General features: G+C 34.3%; 2 protein-coding genes across 2 annotated transcripts in view; one reads left to right on the top strand and one right to left on the bottom strand.

Moving 5' to 3' along the window:
• Positions 1-943: 943 nt before the first annotated feature.
• Positions 944-17,795, top strand: part of ninj1 (ninjurin 1) — a 77,106-nt gene continuing 60,254 nt past the window's right edge. Inside the window, exons 1-2 of the mRNA XM_046875525.1 lie at positions 944-1,006; positions 1,194-1,307. The gene's annotated coding sequence lies outside the window, so the exon portion shown is untranslated. The remainder of the gene's footprint in view (positions 1,007-1,193; positions 1,308-17,795) is intronic.
• LOC124401970 overlaps positions 7,721-17,795 on the bottom strand; it is a 29,905-nt gene continuing 19,830 nt past the window's right edge. The window contains exons 27-44 of the mRNA XM_046874525.1: positions 17,464-17,626; positions 16,974-17,090; positions 16,679-16,801; positions 16,466-16,582; positions 15,848-16,016; positions 15,506-15,616; positions 14,878-15,059; positions 14,608-14,787; positions 14,269-14,396; positions 13,985-14,181; positions 13,566-13,637; positions 12,561-12,653; positions 11,522-11,602; positions 11,345-11,446; positions 9,302-9,470; positions 8,315-8,463; positions 8,090-8,165; positions 7,721-8,003 (exon numbers count right to left, since the gene is read on the bottom strand). Coding sequence (XP_046730481.1) covers positions 7,889-8,003; positions 8,090-8,165; positions 8,315-8,463; positions 9,302-9,470; positions 11,345-11,446; positions 11,522-11,602; positions 12,561-12,653; positions 13,566-13,637; positions 13,985-14,181; positions 14,269-14,396; positions 14,608-14,787; positions 14,878-15,059; positions 15,506-15,616; positions 15,848-16,016; positions 16,466-16,582; positions 16,679-16,801; positions 16,974-17,090; positions 17,464-17,626 — 2,344 coding nt within the window. The 3' untranslated portion in view covers positions 7,721-7,888. The remainder of the gene's footprint in view (positions 8,004-8,089; positions 8,166-8,314; positions 8,464-9,301; positions 9,471-11,344; positions 11,447-11,521; positions 11,603-12,560; positions 12,654-13,565; positions 13,638-13,984; positions 14,182-14,268; positions 14,397-14,607; positions 14,788-14,877; positions 15,060-15,505; positions 15,617-15,847; positions 16,017-16,465; positions 16,583-16,678; positions 16,802-16,973; positions 17,091-17,463; positions 17,627-17,795) is intronic.

The following is a 17,795-nucleotide window of genomic DNA, read 5'->3' as shown; positions in this document are numbered from 1 at the left end:
TCTATGTGTGTTTCACTAATGCCATTATTAACATTTAGTTTATATGTTACTACATGCAAATTGAAGTGTATTTTATGTAGAATTTGTTTGGTGGTGCTGAGATTTGAACTCACAACCTTCAGATCAGAAGTCCTAAACAACATCTTAACCACTGAGCTACCACCTCCACATCTGCTGGGTTTCTCTACAAATGCCCAGGTTCTTTCCTTCCAATTAAATCAAAAACAGTGGCAGAACCCATCTCTCCCTTTTTTATTTCAACTGAACGTGATTCACTAATGACCCTCTTTCTCAGGTGCTACTTAAAATTTTGGTTATCTGTTTTTTTGTACTATTAAGAACAGGTTATGTTGTGCTCATTACTGCTTCAAGTGTGCTGGTTCTAATCCCACATTAATCACTTAGTGTGATTCTAATTATTTTGGCTGATTTACTTTTGCGGAGAGCACCAGAGACCAAAACACATAGGGAATTGTTTTTTTATGGAGTTTTATGTTAAAATAATAAAATGTATTAATAAAAATATAATTATTCATTATAAAATTAAGTAAAATGTTAATACAGTACAGTAGTGTAAACATAAAACAGCATTTTTGGGGTGGTGTCCGTTTATCGTGTTTTTTTGGTTATCACGAGCGGTTTTGGAACGTAAACACCGCGATATACGGAATTCCTATAGTAGTGCGTCCAATTTTTTATTTTATTTATACTACTACTGCTTATTATTATTATTATTATTATTATTATTATTATTATTATTATTATTAATAATAATATTATTGCTATTATTATGATAAGTAGTAATAACAACAACAACAACAACAACAACAACAACAATAATAATAATAATAATAATAATAATAATAATAATAATTCCATACATGATATATTTTCATGCACAATTTTGGTGCTTTCAGTATCGGAGACTTCCGGTGGGCGGGGCTTCAATTCAAAATGTAACGGACATCGAGGAGCGCGCGAAGGTTTTCAGAGAGTCAGAACGCAGGTAATAACATACAATAAATAAAATGCGATACAAAAACAAGATATTAAATAAAATAATAAACTTCTATACTCGTTGTGAGTTCTTTAAATACATTCCTGGTAATGTAAAATATGTTGCATTAAATTACGAGCATTTATTTTGAAGTAAATGTTCACACTTCCTGAACAGTAAAACTTTTTCCTCTCAGAATTTTGTCTCTGAGATCCAGAAGCGAGAGAAGAGCAGGACCGAGCTGAACATCTCCACACAGAACCGGGTTCAGAAACACAAACATGCAGGGGGAAAGAGCTTCTATCCGCAGGTAAGTCTTTCATAATGTTAGCTAAGTGGCTAATTCCTGATGAGGCATAACACCGCCATTCACCACTTATTCATACAGTCATAATCAACTTAGTCACTTAGTCATACTTATACATAACTTCATGTTCATATATTCAGTACATCTTAACATTTTATATATATATATATATATATATAGTCGGTTATTTTATGTGCTAATAGGTGTAGCTAATTGATGCTAGCTATAATTCAGCATTTGAGTTAATGAGCTATACTGGATCAGGTGTGTTCATGAATCTTAGTACAGGTTTAGTTCAGCAGTTGGTTACGGTTTAGTCAAATATTGTACAATTTTGTGGATTAAGTCAGTAAATTTCAGGTAAGTAGATCAGGGCAAGTATTATACTTTATTTTATTAATTACTGCAGTTGGTATGTGTTTAGTTATAAGCAGTAAAACATGGTTTTACCACCTCGTTAGTATTAAGAGGGATTTTTTCTCTAAACTCTTTATTCCTATTGTGTCTGTACAATATCTATAGGATCTTTATGATGTGAGACACTCTTACCTGGCCCAACACATCTCTGGTTTACCATGTCTTCTTATTACATAAGTAGTAGTTTTAGCTCAGGTTTTGCTGAGAGTATATACACCCGGTGGTATTAAAAAGTCTCGAGACTAACAGTGTTAGTGTTTCCATGTCTGCAATTTCACCATAGACACCAATTTAAAACAAAGAACAAACGTTGAGTTGTTTTGAGTGGCAGTCGTGCTTTAAGAGCGTCTCTGGAAGATGATGAGAGATCAGAGATTCCTTCATCAAGTTCAAATGTCAAAACATTTAGCAAATCGCGCATGATGGCCGTCAGAAACCAATCCACTTAATGTCCCTTCCTTACCCACTCCTCACCCTCGCCAGATGTGGCTCCTGCAGACTTCACCCCCTTTTCCCGGAGATGAAGCTCCGGCTCACATGTTGCTGTTTTCATCTTTGAAATTGAACGTCAGTGATACATCCGCTTGCTGATTTGTTTAAGGACATAGGTGGATTTTCGCGCCGGATACAGGTTGAACAACACTTGACAGAGCCGGGATGGTGAATTTTTGCAATGGTGTACGAGGATCCAGGTTTCTTGAGGAATGTGTGGATCTCAGACGAAAGTCACATTCACTTAGTCGTCTACATCATTTTCCAGACAACTCACTTCCTTGGTTATGAGCGTCCAGATGTTATCGTCCAGATAACACGGTATATTAGGCCCCTATTTCATTAAAGATGATGAAGGCAATGCTCTTACCATCACCCAAGAACGATACAGGGACATGGTGATTGGACCATTTCTTCAGGATTTGAGAAGGTTCTGTTGTGCAAGGGGCCTAATAAAGATTGTTTATCTGTTCATTTCAGTACTGTATATTTTGGACTTACTATATATATATATATATATATATATATATATATATATATATATATATATATATATATATAGACCTAGAGCAGGGAGTTCTGATCTCCAATGCTCTTGAAAATAGGCTGGTCTGCATTCTGCTTTAATGGAGCTGCAGTGTGGTTTGTGTTCTAGCTGTGGAAGCTGTCGGTGCTCACTACAGCATACCATGTATGCATTTATTGATGGCATTTGTTGCAGTCCTTTCCTGCATTCTTGATCTTGAGTCAATTTCTTTCACTGAAAGCAGCATGAAGAAATGTCACTTGTTCTGCATGGCTGAAAATATTCATGTACAAGACCGGCTCTTGGTTTGTCGGTATTCCTGCACGGTTTTACGTCCCATGCATCTGTAGAATGTGGTTGTCCTGCTTGTAGGTCAGCACCACAAATGAAGGAACCCAGTGCCTACAATTTTGCAATCTTGCACAACAATAACAGGAATTCCAGAATAGATCCATAGATCAGGGTTTCTGCATGTGAGCACAAACCTGCAGTTTCCACACTCAGTCCAAGCTGATGTGCTCAAACCGAGAGTGAATAAACAATAACTTACCTGCAATTACACAAGCATGTGTTCTTTATATATAATCAACTGTATAACTTACCTCCATTTCCATTTCCAATTGCATTAATAAAGCAATGCAGCATGTGTTCATTGTATATAGCAATCATATGACTTACCTGCATTTACATCTGTAGCTACATATACAGTATAATGTACTATATTTCTATATAATATATATATATATATTTATATTATTTTTAAATGCACAATGGATAATGTGTATAATCCTGTTTGTTAGTTTGTATTGCATGTTCGACTTATTTCTGAGTTTGAAGCAGCATAATAGCACTGGTCTCATGCAACCAATACATACTCTAAATAAAGCAGAAAAACATCAGGTGTTGTAACATCAATGTGGAGATTCTCCACATTTAAAAGATTATGTGTAAGAGCAAGGGTTTTAAAACAAATGTCAGTCAAAGATCATTTACTGGACATAATGTCAAAATGTCCCGTTTATATCAAACAATCCAAAACAGTGGGCTGTTATTGGTGGAGTGACCGAGTGAATTAAAACAGGTGTAATGGAGTTTATATATTAACACATGCTTCATTGTTGTATTAGTTTAATTAGAAGAATATATAATGAACATGGTGTAATTAGAAACGTCAATGCAGGTATGTTACAGTGTTGATTATATATAAATTTTTTTTGGGCCATTTAATCCCAGAATTCCATATCATTGGCGAAGTGTGAACCTTTTTTCCCCAAACCTTTTTTGTGGCCTGTTGTTTGCTCAGTCAAGCAGCAACATGATGGACTGTGCTCTGGGTGAAAGCTGTTCATGCGCAGCACTGCATACCATATATTGTGAATGTCGCTTGTCACGTAACTGCTTGCTTGACCTTCATTCACCCTCTTGCACTGGCATAATGAAAAAAATTATAATCTCCTGTTTAGTGGAATTCTTATTGTATGTCATGCCATTCATCCATAAAATGTGGTTGTTCTCCAGCACCACAATCTTGCACAACAAGAACAGGAATTTTACAATAGATCTACAGTTCAGCAGGGGGTGCACAGAAACCTGTAGCTTGTACCTACACAAATCCACAATCAGTTCAACCCACTCAAATCAAAGATGAATAAACACTATTACACCTGTCCTAATTTACTTAGTTCAGTGCAGCTGTTAATCAGATATTTAGGCTGTGAAATAGATCATTTAATCTCTAAACAGGACATTTTTGACAGGCCAAATAAATGTTCTTTGACATTTGTTTAATTAACAGTTTCTCTTACACAATCATTTTACTAGACATTACATCTTATCTCTAAAAACAATGGCAAAATCAGGAAAAATGTGAAGAATCCACACGTTGATGTTACTGCACCTGTTTCTCTGCTTTTTTTAGAATAGGATTTGGTTGCATGAACCTATTCTCAATTACCCAGCTTCATAAAGACAAGTATGTCAAGCATGCCACATTAAAGAACAAGCATGATTTTACCAGGCAAAACTTTCATCTAATATAAAAACATCCGGGTTATAAATGATCATTTTAAAACACAAGCTTGTAATGAAAGGTAAAGGAAACATTTTGATTACAAAATTTGTGTTCTTTATCAATCAAAAACTGAAAGAACACAAAGATCAAACCCATTTCCTTGAATCTTGAAGTCATACAGTATGTTTTTTTGTTTTCTCTAAAATAGATGACGTTTTCAGTGTTTTATTGACAATCTAATGTGAAAGAGAGCACAGCTGTATTAATGTATCTGTATAAATAATCTGCTGTGAGCTATATAATCTATTTAGTGTGGTGCTGTGGAAAACCTGTGCAAAGGAAGAACCTTCATTCTCACACATTATCTTCTCATGTTTGGTCACTGCAGAGTTCTCATATTTACGAAAACGTGTGTTTATCGGGCATGAGCACAGATTAGCAGCTTTTAACACAGGCATACTGGATGCACAAATATTATTACAGATTACACAGTCAGTTTTTAATTAAGTGTTACAGCTTGCTGAGGCTTATCTGCACCTCTTTAAACATTTGCCAATGTGTGATGTTAATAAAAGCCCAGATAAAATAGTCATCTTTTACTGGGTGGTTAGCTGGCTTTATTCTCATTATTTGAAATTCAGCAGCAACGTGATATCAAATAAACCGAATGGAATGCAAACACGCAAGTGTTGGATTTAAGTGTACTTTCACAGTTAACGAGTCATTTGCCTTATCTGTGTCATTTATTAAGGTTCCACATTGTTAATAGATTGTGCTAATATTTAACTCTCCACCTGTCAGGTTTTTATACTTAAAACATCAGGCTCAAATTCTTTTTTTTTTTTATGTAGCCCAACTATTTATCGGTTATATGCTATATTCTTTTTAGGACATTTGGCTATTTATTGGTTCAGTGGAGTAAATAAGTATATATATATATATATATATATATATTTAATTTGATGTTTTGCTTATTATAACTTAAAAAAAACCCTAATTCATGGTATTTCTGTATAAAGTTGTACTTTCAAAAGCATTTAGAGTTTAATTATCTTCCATTTTGCCATTTTAAAGCTTCTAGTAGCTGCTTGTTGAAGTGCATGGGGAATTTCTCCTTTAAACAAATTCACTCATGTTTCTTTCTGTTAATAAAGCCATCTGAGTATAAAAGGTGAACCAAGTTGTGTTAATTAACATATGTATTGTATTTGTGACAACCATGTATAGAAAAACATATCATACAACATTTGTAAGTTAAAACAACACAGATATTTTGTTAATTTGCTAAGCATCTGGAATATATAATCATTTCCATTTTGAATAATAATTAAATTTTATATGCATAAATGAAATATAGAAACATTGAAAACAAGCATTTGAACATAGTAAAGCTGCAGTAAATCTCGTTTGAAAACAGAGAAGTCACTGTTGCAGTAGATAAATGCTATGAAAAGAGAATGAAACGGGGAAACCCAGCGAGCTAACAGACCTGATTGAAAATAGAAAAAATATGCATTGATGTACAATTGCTTAATCATTCGCTGAAAACCACAACAGTGATTAAAGATGTAATTATTTACTGCTGCTCTTATTTGATGCCTTTAGATTTAGTGTTTGTTTGCACATTTTTAATTGAATCCATTGCATTTAATATAAAATGCTTGGATAACTCGGGACACACACTTTTTCCTGCTGCCAGTACTGTCCCCCATTTTCCCAAGCACCTGTGTTTTCTTCCTGTCTTGCTAAAACGCAATTTGAGCAGCCCAACTAAACAATAACAGCAACATTTGATGACGAATTACATTGACGATTATTATTGATTTTATTGATTAGTTATTGCAGACCAAAAGATGATATTTGTAATGTTTTTCAAAAGGAATGAGCTCTTTTAAGCTTTATAGCACTAGATAAGGAAAACTCAAATTCTTTAGCTAGCCCACTGTCAGAGTAAAAACTGATCCAACTTATTATCATAAAAAATCTGCCTACTTACATAATGTTGTAATGCATAGAAAGACCGTTAACTATTAAACTTTTATTTTTCATTCTAAAATGCTCTGCTTTTAACACTAATACTTCCAAACCTTTAGTAGTTTCAAATTGCCTGCAACAGTTATAACAGCGAGGACAAGCCAAAGTGCTGTTGCTGCATTTTAACCGAAGTATCAGTTAACTGGATCACATGACTGTCACCATTTTCTCAGTTCACACTACAAACTGCAATTTACTTTAAAAAGAAAAACCTGTTTTAACTACACAAAAATCTCTGTGTGACCTGAACACCAAAAATGTAGAGTAAAAGATTTTTTAATTTGAAGACTTTTTAAACTGTATCTGTATTAATGTGGATGTAACCAATGAATAATTATTTAGAATTTTTACAATTCTTTTCTTGACATGTTTAACTCAAACAACAGTTACTTTGATTCTTTCTTATTTTGCTTGGCACTGTAAGTGTTTTCTCTTAAATCATATAATCCATTGAATTTGCACGCCACGTAATTAACCCTGTTAACCAAATTGTGCTTCAAATAGTGTGTGGTGCAGCAGGTGGTTGCATTTAGAAATGCTGCTATATTTTAATCTACACATGAAAGGAAAACTTTTGTTTAGTGAATTTATTTTCCTTTTTTTTTTCTTGAACTTATTCATCTATTATGCAAATACATGCTATGCCAAGTTGCTCACCTTGTGTTATTAATACAACCAAAATAAAGGATTTACAGTCAAATTAACATTTTAATGTATTTAAACTACATTCTACAGATTTCAGTTGCATAAGGAACTTTAAGTATATCATTTTGTTGCATACTTTTTTTATTTCCAAAGAATAACTAGCTTTGCCTGGAACTGCTCAACCTTGTATTACAGGTCAGGCAGCATGCTCTTAGACGTTAGCCAGCACTACCGCTTTTCTCCTTTTCACAAACATGGAATGTAGACAACACCAGTCAGACTACATTCATCTTCCTGTCTCAGATTCATGTGTTCAGATTTAATGTATAATGATCATGAAGTACATGTAATTTTCATTTTATTCCATTTCCATTTGATTCATTTCTAAAGGTCTGATTTCAACAGCGAGTCCTTAACATCTGCATTTTAATACAGAAAAGAGAATTAGATATATTTCTGTCAGAGCTGTGAGATAGTGAAGTCAGAAAGCTCCCCCTGCAGGGCAGACTGGAATGGCACGAGCCAACATTGCACAGAAGGAGCTGCTGGGAGTCTGTAGTCGATGGCAGAGGTCCTGTAACAGCACACATGCCTCTTAGCTTTAGCAATGTCAGTAAAGCAGTACTACAAAAATTAAGAATTGCACATTTATATACTTACAGTTGTGCAAGCACTTCCTGATCCATGATTTTAACCTTTGAGTCTGGTAACTCGGTGTACTGAAGATCAGTTTTTCCTTGCATATTAAATAGAAAATATTAATTTGCCATCTGAATTTTATTTTGTGACTAGTGATGCAGAATTATATAAAATTATTTCAATTCAACATCAAAGCTGGATTATTCATACCATTCTAACATTTTAGATTAGCTTCAATTTGCTTACCCAGAATGCCTTGAGTGTTAGCATCCTTTGGCAGTTGACGAACAGAAGGCCACAGGAAAACCTCGTTGCCTTTTTTGTGAAGGAGCAAAACAACACGTACAGATCCCATGGTGATGTCCAGTACTTTGTCCCTCAGAAATATTGACATACTGTGGAAAGTTCAACACATTCATTTTTTCTACTATACAGTGTGCACACTTGGTGCACTCAAATGTTGCTTTAATATCTTCACTCTTCTAATATAAAAACTATTTTTTAATACAATGAAAGCCTGTGTTGTGTCCAGTTTAGGGTGGAAATAATTTATCGCGTAATTCATATACATAAAAGGCAAATTATTTGCCTCGATGCTTCGTTTAGTCCATTTAACTCCACACAGAGCACTGTGTTTCTCCATGGACCATTATTACTGATGCACCACCTGCTTAACTCTGGACCACTTCAGGGTCTCATTTATAAACGTGGCGTACGCACAAAATGGAGCTGGAAAAGTTCAATTTCCACACAAAGGTTACAGGTGCGCACTTTCTCCCGCCAAGTTTGTGTTTTATAACTCACATCCTTGGCGTGGAAAGTGGCGTGCACACGTTTTTACCTTCGGTTTGTCTGCATGCCACATGTATAAATGAGACCCCTGGACAGGTAAACACAGAAGAATGAAAAATTGAGGAACGGAGAGAAACAGCGAGGGAAGATTCAGGCCAAATAACAAGAAGTTTGGGATCATTTCAAACTAAAACATAAAGAAAACACCATACAGTGCTTTTACCATTTTTAAAGTAATTTAAATAGATTTTTATATTTTTACATTATGTTTCGGATTTCTTTTGTTCATATATTTGCATTTGGGTAGTTATTGTAGCATAAATTTGCAGTAGCACTAAATTCATTGTAGCACTCTTGTGCTCAGCTGTAGAAATGATAAAATTGCTTTGAACAAGTGCATCTGCCAAATAAAAATAATTGACATTGTTATTACATTTTTACCTATCTAATTCAATACTGTTGTGACCTGATTGCCCCCAAACAAGCTTCATATTCAACTTTTCATCAGAGTAGACACTTTCATTAGTGCTTGTGAGAAGCTTTGCTGTTTTGTAATGGATAGCGATTAGCTGGAAGCCGTTTCCCGAGAGCTCAGCGTTCATAGAGAAGTCTGGAGAGAGAAACAGAGAAAATAACTCAATGAACAACAATGGTAGAGCAATTCAGAAATTAAATATGCTTCTGCTTGTGCTGATATTTGTAAAAAAAATGTTTTTATTAATATTAATGAAAAAATATCCAAAAGGTATTACTTATTAGCAAAGTGCAAGAAAATATACAGAGGAAATAAAAAATGTACAAATTTATAAAACTGCAGGTTTTTAAAATGTAAAGGCATAAATATGTGCCAGACTTGTTACATATTTAATCAAATATTTCAACAGACAAGAAATCAGATAAAAATTAATATATTTTATTATTTGGAATATTTTAAATACACAAAAAAAATACCAAAGCTTGACTGAATTAGTCTTAACACCCCCCTATGAAATAATACTTTATAGAAGTCTTTTATATTTATTACATCATCAGGAATTGGTCTCTATTAATTTTACACATCTTTGGAGTTTTATCCCACTCTTCTTTGCAAAGCTCAAGTTTAGATTGCGAGGGGATCTCCTGCGCACAGCTCTTTTGGGTCATTTCTTAGGTTTTCTATTAGACTGGTCTGAGGTCTGGGCCATTCTAGGACTGATGATCTTTTTCTGTAGTGATGCCTGTTGATTTTGATTTGTGCTTTGGTTCATTTTCATTCTGAAATGTGAGATTCCTATTTATTTTATCTTTTTGACAGAGGACATAAGGTTTTGTGGTAAAATATCCTGGTATTAGGATCTATTCATTTTCCCATCTTGACAAGTGCTCCTGGTCCAGCTGAGAAGAAGCATTCCTGAAGCACAACCGTTCCCCCATCATGCTTCACTGTCAGTATGGTGTTCCTTGGATGATACTCTCTATAGGCTTTGCTCTAAACATACCTTTTTAAAATTATGGCCAGAAATTTCAACCTAATTTTCCGGCATGCTGTGGGGTGAACTGAATAAACCCTTTGTTATAATTTAGATAGGGATTGTATATTCTTTGCAAGGAAATGTCTTCCATCTTGCCACCCTACCCCACAGCCCAGACTTGTGTAGAATACCGGAGATGGTAATCACAGGCAAAGAGTGACCAGTACATGCCAGAAATCCCTGTACTTCCTTATTTGTTGCTTTTGGCCTCTTGTTCCCTCCCTGATGAGTTTTGTTGTGTTGCTGCATTCTCTCCACTTATTAATCTCATGGTACATTCAGTGTCTTTTATATTCTTTAATATCCTGCTCCTGATTAGTACCTTTCAACTTTGTTTTGCAGTTTCTCTTTTTAGAAATTTTTTGTGGCCCATGGTGCTTTGTAGAATGCAACCCCAAATGTTTAGCAAATCCTACAGCAACAGCTGACTTATCTGGTTTTATTCAGAATGACTTTAATTGATTTGTGTATGCTATTTCACCCACAGGCCTGAGGTCCATTATGAAATGGTGTGCAAACTTACTCAGGGTGTTGTAGAGTTTTTTTTATTATTCATTTTTTTTCTGTTCCCATTGATTGAATAAAATGTTTCTCTAGATCTTTTTAGACAATCACATTAAAGATGAACAATTAGAAGTCTGACATTTAAAGATCTATCATATTTTAACACGTTTTTTTTTGTGTCTGTATTTTAAAAACCTGCATTTTCATAAGGCTGTGTACACTTTTTTATCCACTGTAGTTTAGTGTAATATTTCAATTTAATGTTTATAAAATATCTACTGTATATTTTATAATCCAAATTGTTATTCAACTACCTACACTGCACTTTTATGTGTTGAACATTTTCTTTTTATCTGTCTTGAGTTTTATGACAAATGACAAATTAACTATTTCTAGTCAGAATGTGTACTTGTTTCAAAATGTACGTACAAAAGGGTCTTGAGATTATTACAATTAAAAGTTTTTTTACTTGATGATGAGTCCAAAAGGAGGCGGAGTTTATAATGGCCCGTGGGGACATCATAACAGATAGCTTTCGGCTGTGCAGAGATCAAGAATCTCGTTTGATGCCCTGCCGGAAAAAGAATAATGAAGTACTTCACTGAATAATAAATGTACTAGAGGGCTGTGAAAGATGTAATTGTACCTGGATGGGGAGTGATGGGAACGTTTTTAGGTCTGTGTGGCTGTGAGGGTATGCGGAGGCGTTCTGTCAGGAAGTATTCTACTACAAAACATAGAGTTAAATGTATTACTATAAAATATTAACAGTTACTAGATAGAGAAAAGAAACTCAGTCCTAAAACACTGCTATTCAGAGAAAAATATTAAACCTAAATAAACTCATGAGTAAGAAATGTAAACAAGTAACTCAAACTAACAAACAAACAGCTGGTAAAATGATGCTTTCTAATAAAATGCACACAGTAAACACGGCTCTTTCGGCCAGTATGGAGGTATTTAGCTGATATAAAAGGTTTAAAACATACATAATAATAAAAAATAAATGTATGTAACTGATGTAGTTACATATTTTTAAATTATTATTATGTACATTATGTATTGTGCTACTTCTATGACAGCTTGCAGATTTGTGGTATAGTATGGTTATAATACCATGTACTTGAAAGTCGTGCTCGTGATTTGTACTTTTCATGAGTCATAATGTTTTATGCATCATTAATTCCCAGATATTAACGTCTGTGTATATAGTTAGATAAGTATTTGGTTTAAGTACTGTTTTAGACTTCCTCTTTACTTCATGTAAATTATTTTAATAATTCATAAGCAGTTATTATGTACTTAAGAGAGAAAGTAATATTTAACTTGTCAGTCCTGTGTACAAATCTGTACAAATTAATGTTCTAGTCAATTTCAAGATCATAATGTCGCGCCCTTGAGGTCACATGATTCTTTCACTGTGTTGCTCATCTCAAATCACCACCATTGGTGCACATTTCTGACTGGTTTAAGGAAAACCACATGGCCCTTAAAATTGCACTGGAACACAGGAAAAGGGTTGATCTTTTTCACATGCAGTTAATAGACTTCTGCATTGCCTCCAGCAAGACCATAGACTTAAAATAAACAAGTGAGAAATATTTGAGACGTTTAAGTGATTTATGAAGTTATTGAAATAATAAATGCTCTTGAATGAAAAGAAAGTAAAGTAAGTTCATCCATACCACCGAAGCGATTTGGTGCTTCAACAGGTGCCATAGCAAACAAATTGTGGATTCCGTGTGATACGAAAGAGTGGGAGTCTGCGCTGCCACTCACTTTGGAACACAGAAGCAACAAATCAGTAAATCTTTTTGGAGATCAGACACAATTTTTACAGCAATGCACAACAACTATTCAAATGGTAGGTCCAGTCGATTGTGGGTAGATTTCCTGGCTTATGTTTCGTCCGGTATGCAGTACATTCTTAGTTCAAACCATATCAATATATCAAAGTAAAAAGCTTAGTATTTGTTTAATTGTTAGTAAATTTCTGACCACTGAACGAAAGCTTAATATTTTACAATTTTAGGCTTGAGCTATTTATTCTGTTTAGGAATTAATTTCACCAGCCTCTTATGTTTCATTTTTTCTAACCTTTGATCACAACCTTTATTTGTATTCTTTATTTTATTTTATTTTTTACTTTGTTCTTTAGCAAATTCATACAGTATAATCAAATAAATTTCACAATTTCTAATTATATCAGCATCTAAACTTTTATCCAGTGATCTTAAGTGGATTATGCTTAAGCTGTTTGAGAGAATTTATTCAAGTGCTCAAGTGTTCCCAAGAAAGAGTAAAGTTTATCCTGAATTTTCAAATATACAGTGTGAATTTCAGTGCATATGAAAACAAACCAATTAAAAATGAATTAGCACATGGACAGTTTGCAAGGATTTTTACAGTTTAAGTATTTATCCCAAAACTAGATTGTGATTATTTACACATTTTAAATCAGTTGATATACTAGGTATACAGTAATTAGACAAAAGATATTTGTACACATACTAGCTTCAGACACACAAAAACAAACAAAATAACGGAAAAGTTACTGTAAAAGTTGTTGGAACTTTGATCCAATTTAACTTTCAATTTATCCACATTAGAGCATCAACAATCTGCACTATTCTTCTATCCTCACAAATAATTCGGAAGTGGCATGCAAATCATTTCTTTAATTTTCTTACATGATATACTTCGTCCTTCAACCTTTGATCCCTGGAGTCTATTGTTGATCTTTTGATACCCACTCCTGGCACCTTGGATGGTCCATAGAAAGATATAAAATGTATTTGTATTGGTAAAGATGCACATTTTCTTTCATTTTTGTTCTATTTTCCTCCAGACATTTGATGTTTCATGGATGGTAAAAATCTACAGTCTGCTTAATTACGGGTCTGTTACATTTTCACATGCATTTTAATTCATTCCAATGCCACACAAACTGTTACTAGTTGATCTCTAACTTGATGACTTAAATAATTAAATACATTGTAACCTAGGATTATGGCCTTTGTTTGCTGCAGATATCTAGATGTTTCCTGCTAACTTATACTAAAATATAATGAAGATTGTCTTGTGTGCAATATCCCTTTTTTTTTTTTACCCAAGTCAGTTATTTTGGCTGATATTCTTTGTATTTTTTGCTTTTCCCCTTCTTTGGGTTTGTGGGCGACATGTATCTCCTCTTCCTGTGGCTTAGTGACCACCATGGATGTGAGTGGAGTCACAAATTCATATTTCAGAGAGAGATCCAGAGCGTTTTTCTTAGCTGCTTCTTTCTCATCTCCTTTAAGTGTCATTCTAATACAAATATAAATGTGAACATCACAACATGCTGTAAAGTCTGAATGTTATTTACATAAAGCATTAAACAGGAGAAACACTCACTCTTTCTCCAGGAGCTGTTTCACTGTAAGATAAGCCCACAGTCTCTGGATGAAGTTTTCATGTTGCGGTAAAACATCAATGACATCTTTTATTGAAACGGAGTCCTGATATGTTACGTTCGTATCTTTCTGCAAATAATAATACAAGTGAAAGGTACAGAAGTGTGGCAGTGTAGATTTCCTTCTCTGTTTAGGCTGCTGATCTTTTTATACAGGTAATGCTTTAGTTTAACTTCTGTACACAACGAAGCCTAGCTTTTCTTTCACTTGAAGTAAATTTGACAAGCAGCTAAAGAACTGGACATGAAGAACAGAACTGTAAGAGCAGTGATAAACTTACTGAGATTGCGATGACCTCTGTTTGTAAAGTCTCCAGGTTGTTGTCTGTGATTTGTCCAGCTACCACAATCTCTGAGCCATTATAAAACTGCTTGAAAGTGGTCTGGGTGAGATTTGCTGCTCCGATGTAGTTCAGTTGGACATCAGTTAAAAGTGGAGTGGCCACTTCCTCATAGAAACCCTAAGCATTGATAGTGAAATTTTGTTGAATATTTGGCAACCAGTGTGTAAAAAGAATAAACTTGAAATTGACTAGCGCTCGGTATCCCACCTGTAGCTGGAGGTCAGCGTCAGAGTCCTCATAGATCCTCCGAGCAACTCCATCATTCTCCAGAGCCATTTCTTTCAGGAAATCAAAGTTTACATCAAATCCAAACCCCAGGCAGTAGAGAGGAAATTTACCACCAATAGCCTCTTTGGCATTGCTCCGAATTTTCATTGTGTTTGTTTCACCTGTAAGACACTATTGTTAGAACTGACTACAAATGGGACCAAATACAGTTATGTTTTCATTTTGAAAACATAATTAGTGATTTTTGGCTTTGGGAAATATTACACACCATAACCTTACAAACAATCAGATCATAACTATAACATTGCACTGTAATTCTTTAAAGGAATTATATAATTGATGATTCGTATTTGGATTTAAAGGTTAAGCCGATGAATTAAATGAAAAAGTGTGGGTGGAGGATTTGATTAGATTTCACACTTGTTCAGTTTTAAACTTAATATAAAATATTTACTAATCTGACTAACCAATTTTGTAATCAGGCAAATGTTTTCATATTTATTGAATTATTTATTGAAATGCTATTAAAGCAGATTTTGAACACATTTCATTTATAACTGAGGCTGTAGCTTTGACATGACTACATGGTGTGGGTGTGTATATGTGCCTGAAGTGGGGTCTCCATCAGTCAGCAGGATGAGAATGGAGGCAGAACCCTGCCGTGGGTGGCTTGTGATCATTTCCACCCCATTTTGCAAGGCCTGATTGATGTTTGTGCCTAAGGAAGTGAAGATAGTAAATTATTTGTTTAAACGTTTGCATCGATTTACTGATTCTTATTAAGTAGCTAGTCTTAACACTTAGGCAAAATAACAAATACCAGTTGCATTTGTAGCAAATCATAGAGGCACCCAGACTTTATCCCTGTGAGCCACTATGAAAGATTGTTTTTGACCCCATTGTGGTTCACCTTGACTCAAATTCTGTTTGAAAGTATACACCTATTTACCTCCTCTTGCTACCATTGTATTCACAAAAGCCTTTGCCTCTTGCAGATTTTTCTTTGTGGCTTGGAGAAGTTCAGGTTTCCAGTCGTGTACAGAACTGTCAAAGGTGCTCAGTCCAAAGTAATCATCTTCAGATAGATCTTGCAAAATCTTCAGCATTGCCATGCGAGTCTAATTAAAACAAACAAGAAAAAACAATCAATCCTCAAACACGCAATATAGATGATGTGCGACGAGTCATGCGTAGGACAGTACTACAAAGAGCATTCAATTGTAATAAGTTAAATAAAGTTATGACATGGTTTGAAAAACTATTTTTTGCTGTGCATATGTGTTTATTAAATATTGAATAATGTATAAATGTGTTTCCTGTAATAATAGATTTTTGGAGAAAGTTGATGCCTGACAAAATAATTTTCATAAAGATTTGCTTAATAAAGCTGATGTCATGAAATAAAAATATATTAAAAATGTGTAATAAAGATGTGGTTGCCAACACTTATATATTATAGTTAGTTTGGCTTATATTAGCACAACATGACACTGAATAACACATTATTATTATTATTATTATTATTAATGACATTACGGATCATACGTTGCAAGAAATTTCTGTTTACCTGGTGAATTTTAGTGCCACGCATAGATCCGCTACGGTCAATAAGAAAGACCACATTTTTGGGAATTTGCTGGGTATCTGTGGGTGCAAAGTAGTGAACGAAATACCCGTTCAATGCCTAGAAATGGGCAAAGTCAAAATGATCAGAGTAAATAAAGACTCAAGAAAAGAACAGAGTTTCTTATATCACTGTGAATTCTAAAGATTTTACGACCTGCAGTTCTCCTTTCTGTTCTGATCTCTTCACATCGTACTCTATTAGCAAGTCTCCGTTCAGTCCGTTTTCTCCACAACACTGTGTTTGCTGTTCGCGAGTGGGGTAAAAGTTCACCCATGCCTGCAAGTACAGACAAGAATTACTTGTTACGGTTATGTACACTGTCATTTTAACCTCTGTTAATATCTAAATAAGGTTAATAAGTAATTCAATTTAATCAGAAGTTCCAGACCAAATTTTGTAGTGCGAATTAGATCATCGCCAAAGCACAATTCTGAGATTTGATGTTCACCTCCTTGGTAGAGTCGGCCAGAGTACTGGTTACAGCACTGGAGAGCTCCTGAGTTTTAAAATTTCCTTTTACTTCCAGGAAGGAAATATCTGGCTGCTCATTTATATAGACATCAATCTAGTGGAGAAATAGATTCATTTTCAGTTATAACAATGTAATCAGTAATTTGACAGTCATCTAAAAAAAAAAAACAGTTTTGCTTCATTATTTGATAAAATATGTTGAATCACAGGTACATGTGTATTTTAAATCTTTTAATTCCACTGTAAAGTTTGTCAAATTAAAATGTTTTAGTTATTTAATCATTTAAAATGGATTACAAAATCAGCTGTAAACCCTAAAAAAGAGCCTGTACTCATTGTATGAATTTTTATAAGCAATGAGTTGTTGTTTAAATTGTCATTGTTGAGTAATTGCTTGTTAATTTCACTGAAATGACATCATCGTATTTTGAATGTGGGGCAAGATGCAGATTCTTTTATTTCTTCACCTTGAAATCTGCCACAGGTTGCATTGGTTGAGCGTGGATTCGTAACTCGTATTTACCAAGTCGTCGCTTTAGCAGCTCTTCATATGTGAGTTCAAAGGTCACTTTACTGAAAGCTGCTACTGTCACTGAGGTTTTAAACTCCTCCAGGGTTCTTCCTACTGAGCTGAAGCCCATAACAAGCATCATCACTGTTTATACTAGTTTTATAGTCATTAGAGTTGATCTAGGTTCATTTATTTTTGTTTATTTACTTTGCAATCTTTGGAATAGAAAATATAAACATTAACAATTGGAATAATACAGCTGTGAAATGAGTTAATTTAATTTCAGTG

The sequence above is a fragment of the Silurus meridionalis genome, chromosome 19, assembly GCF_014805685.1.
Source record: "Silurus meridionalis isolate SWU-2019-XX chromosome 19, ASM1480568v1, whole genome shotgun sequence".
Taxonomy (NCBI): domain Eukaryota; kingdom Metazoa; phylum Chordata; class Actinopteri; order Siluriformes; family Siluridae; genus Silurus; species Silurus meridionalis.
The sequence above is the reverse complement of the archived record's forward strand: the minus strand, read 5'-3'. Positions and strand labels throughout refer to the sequence as shown.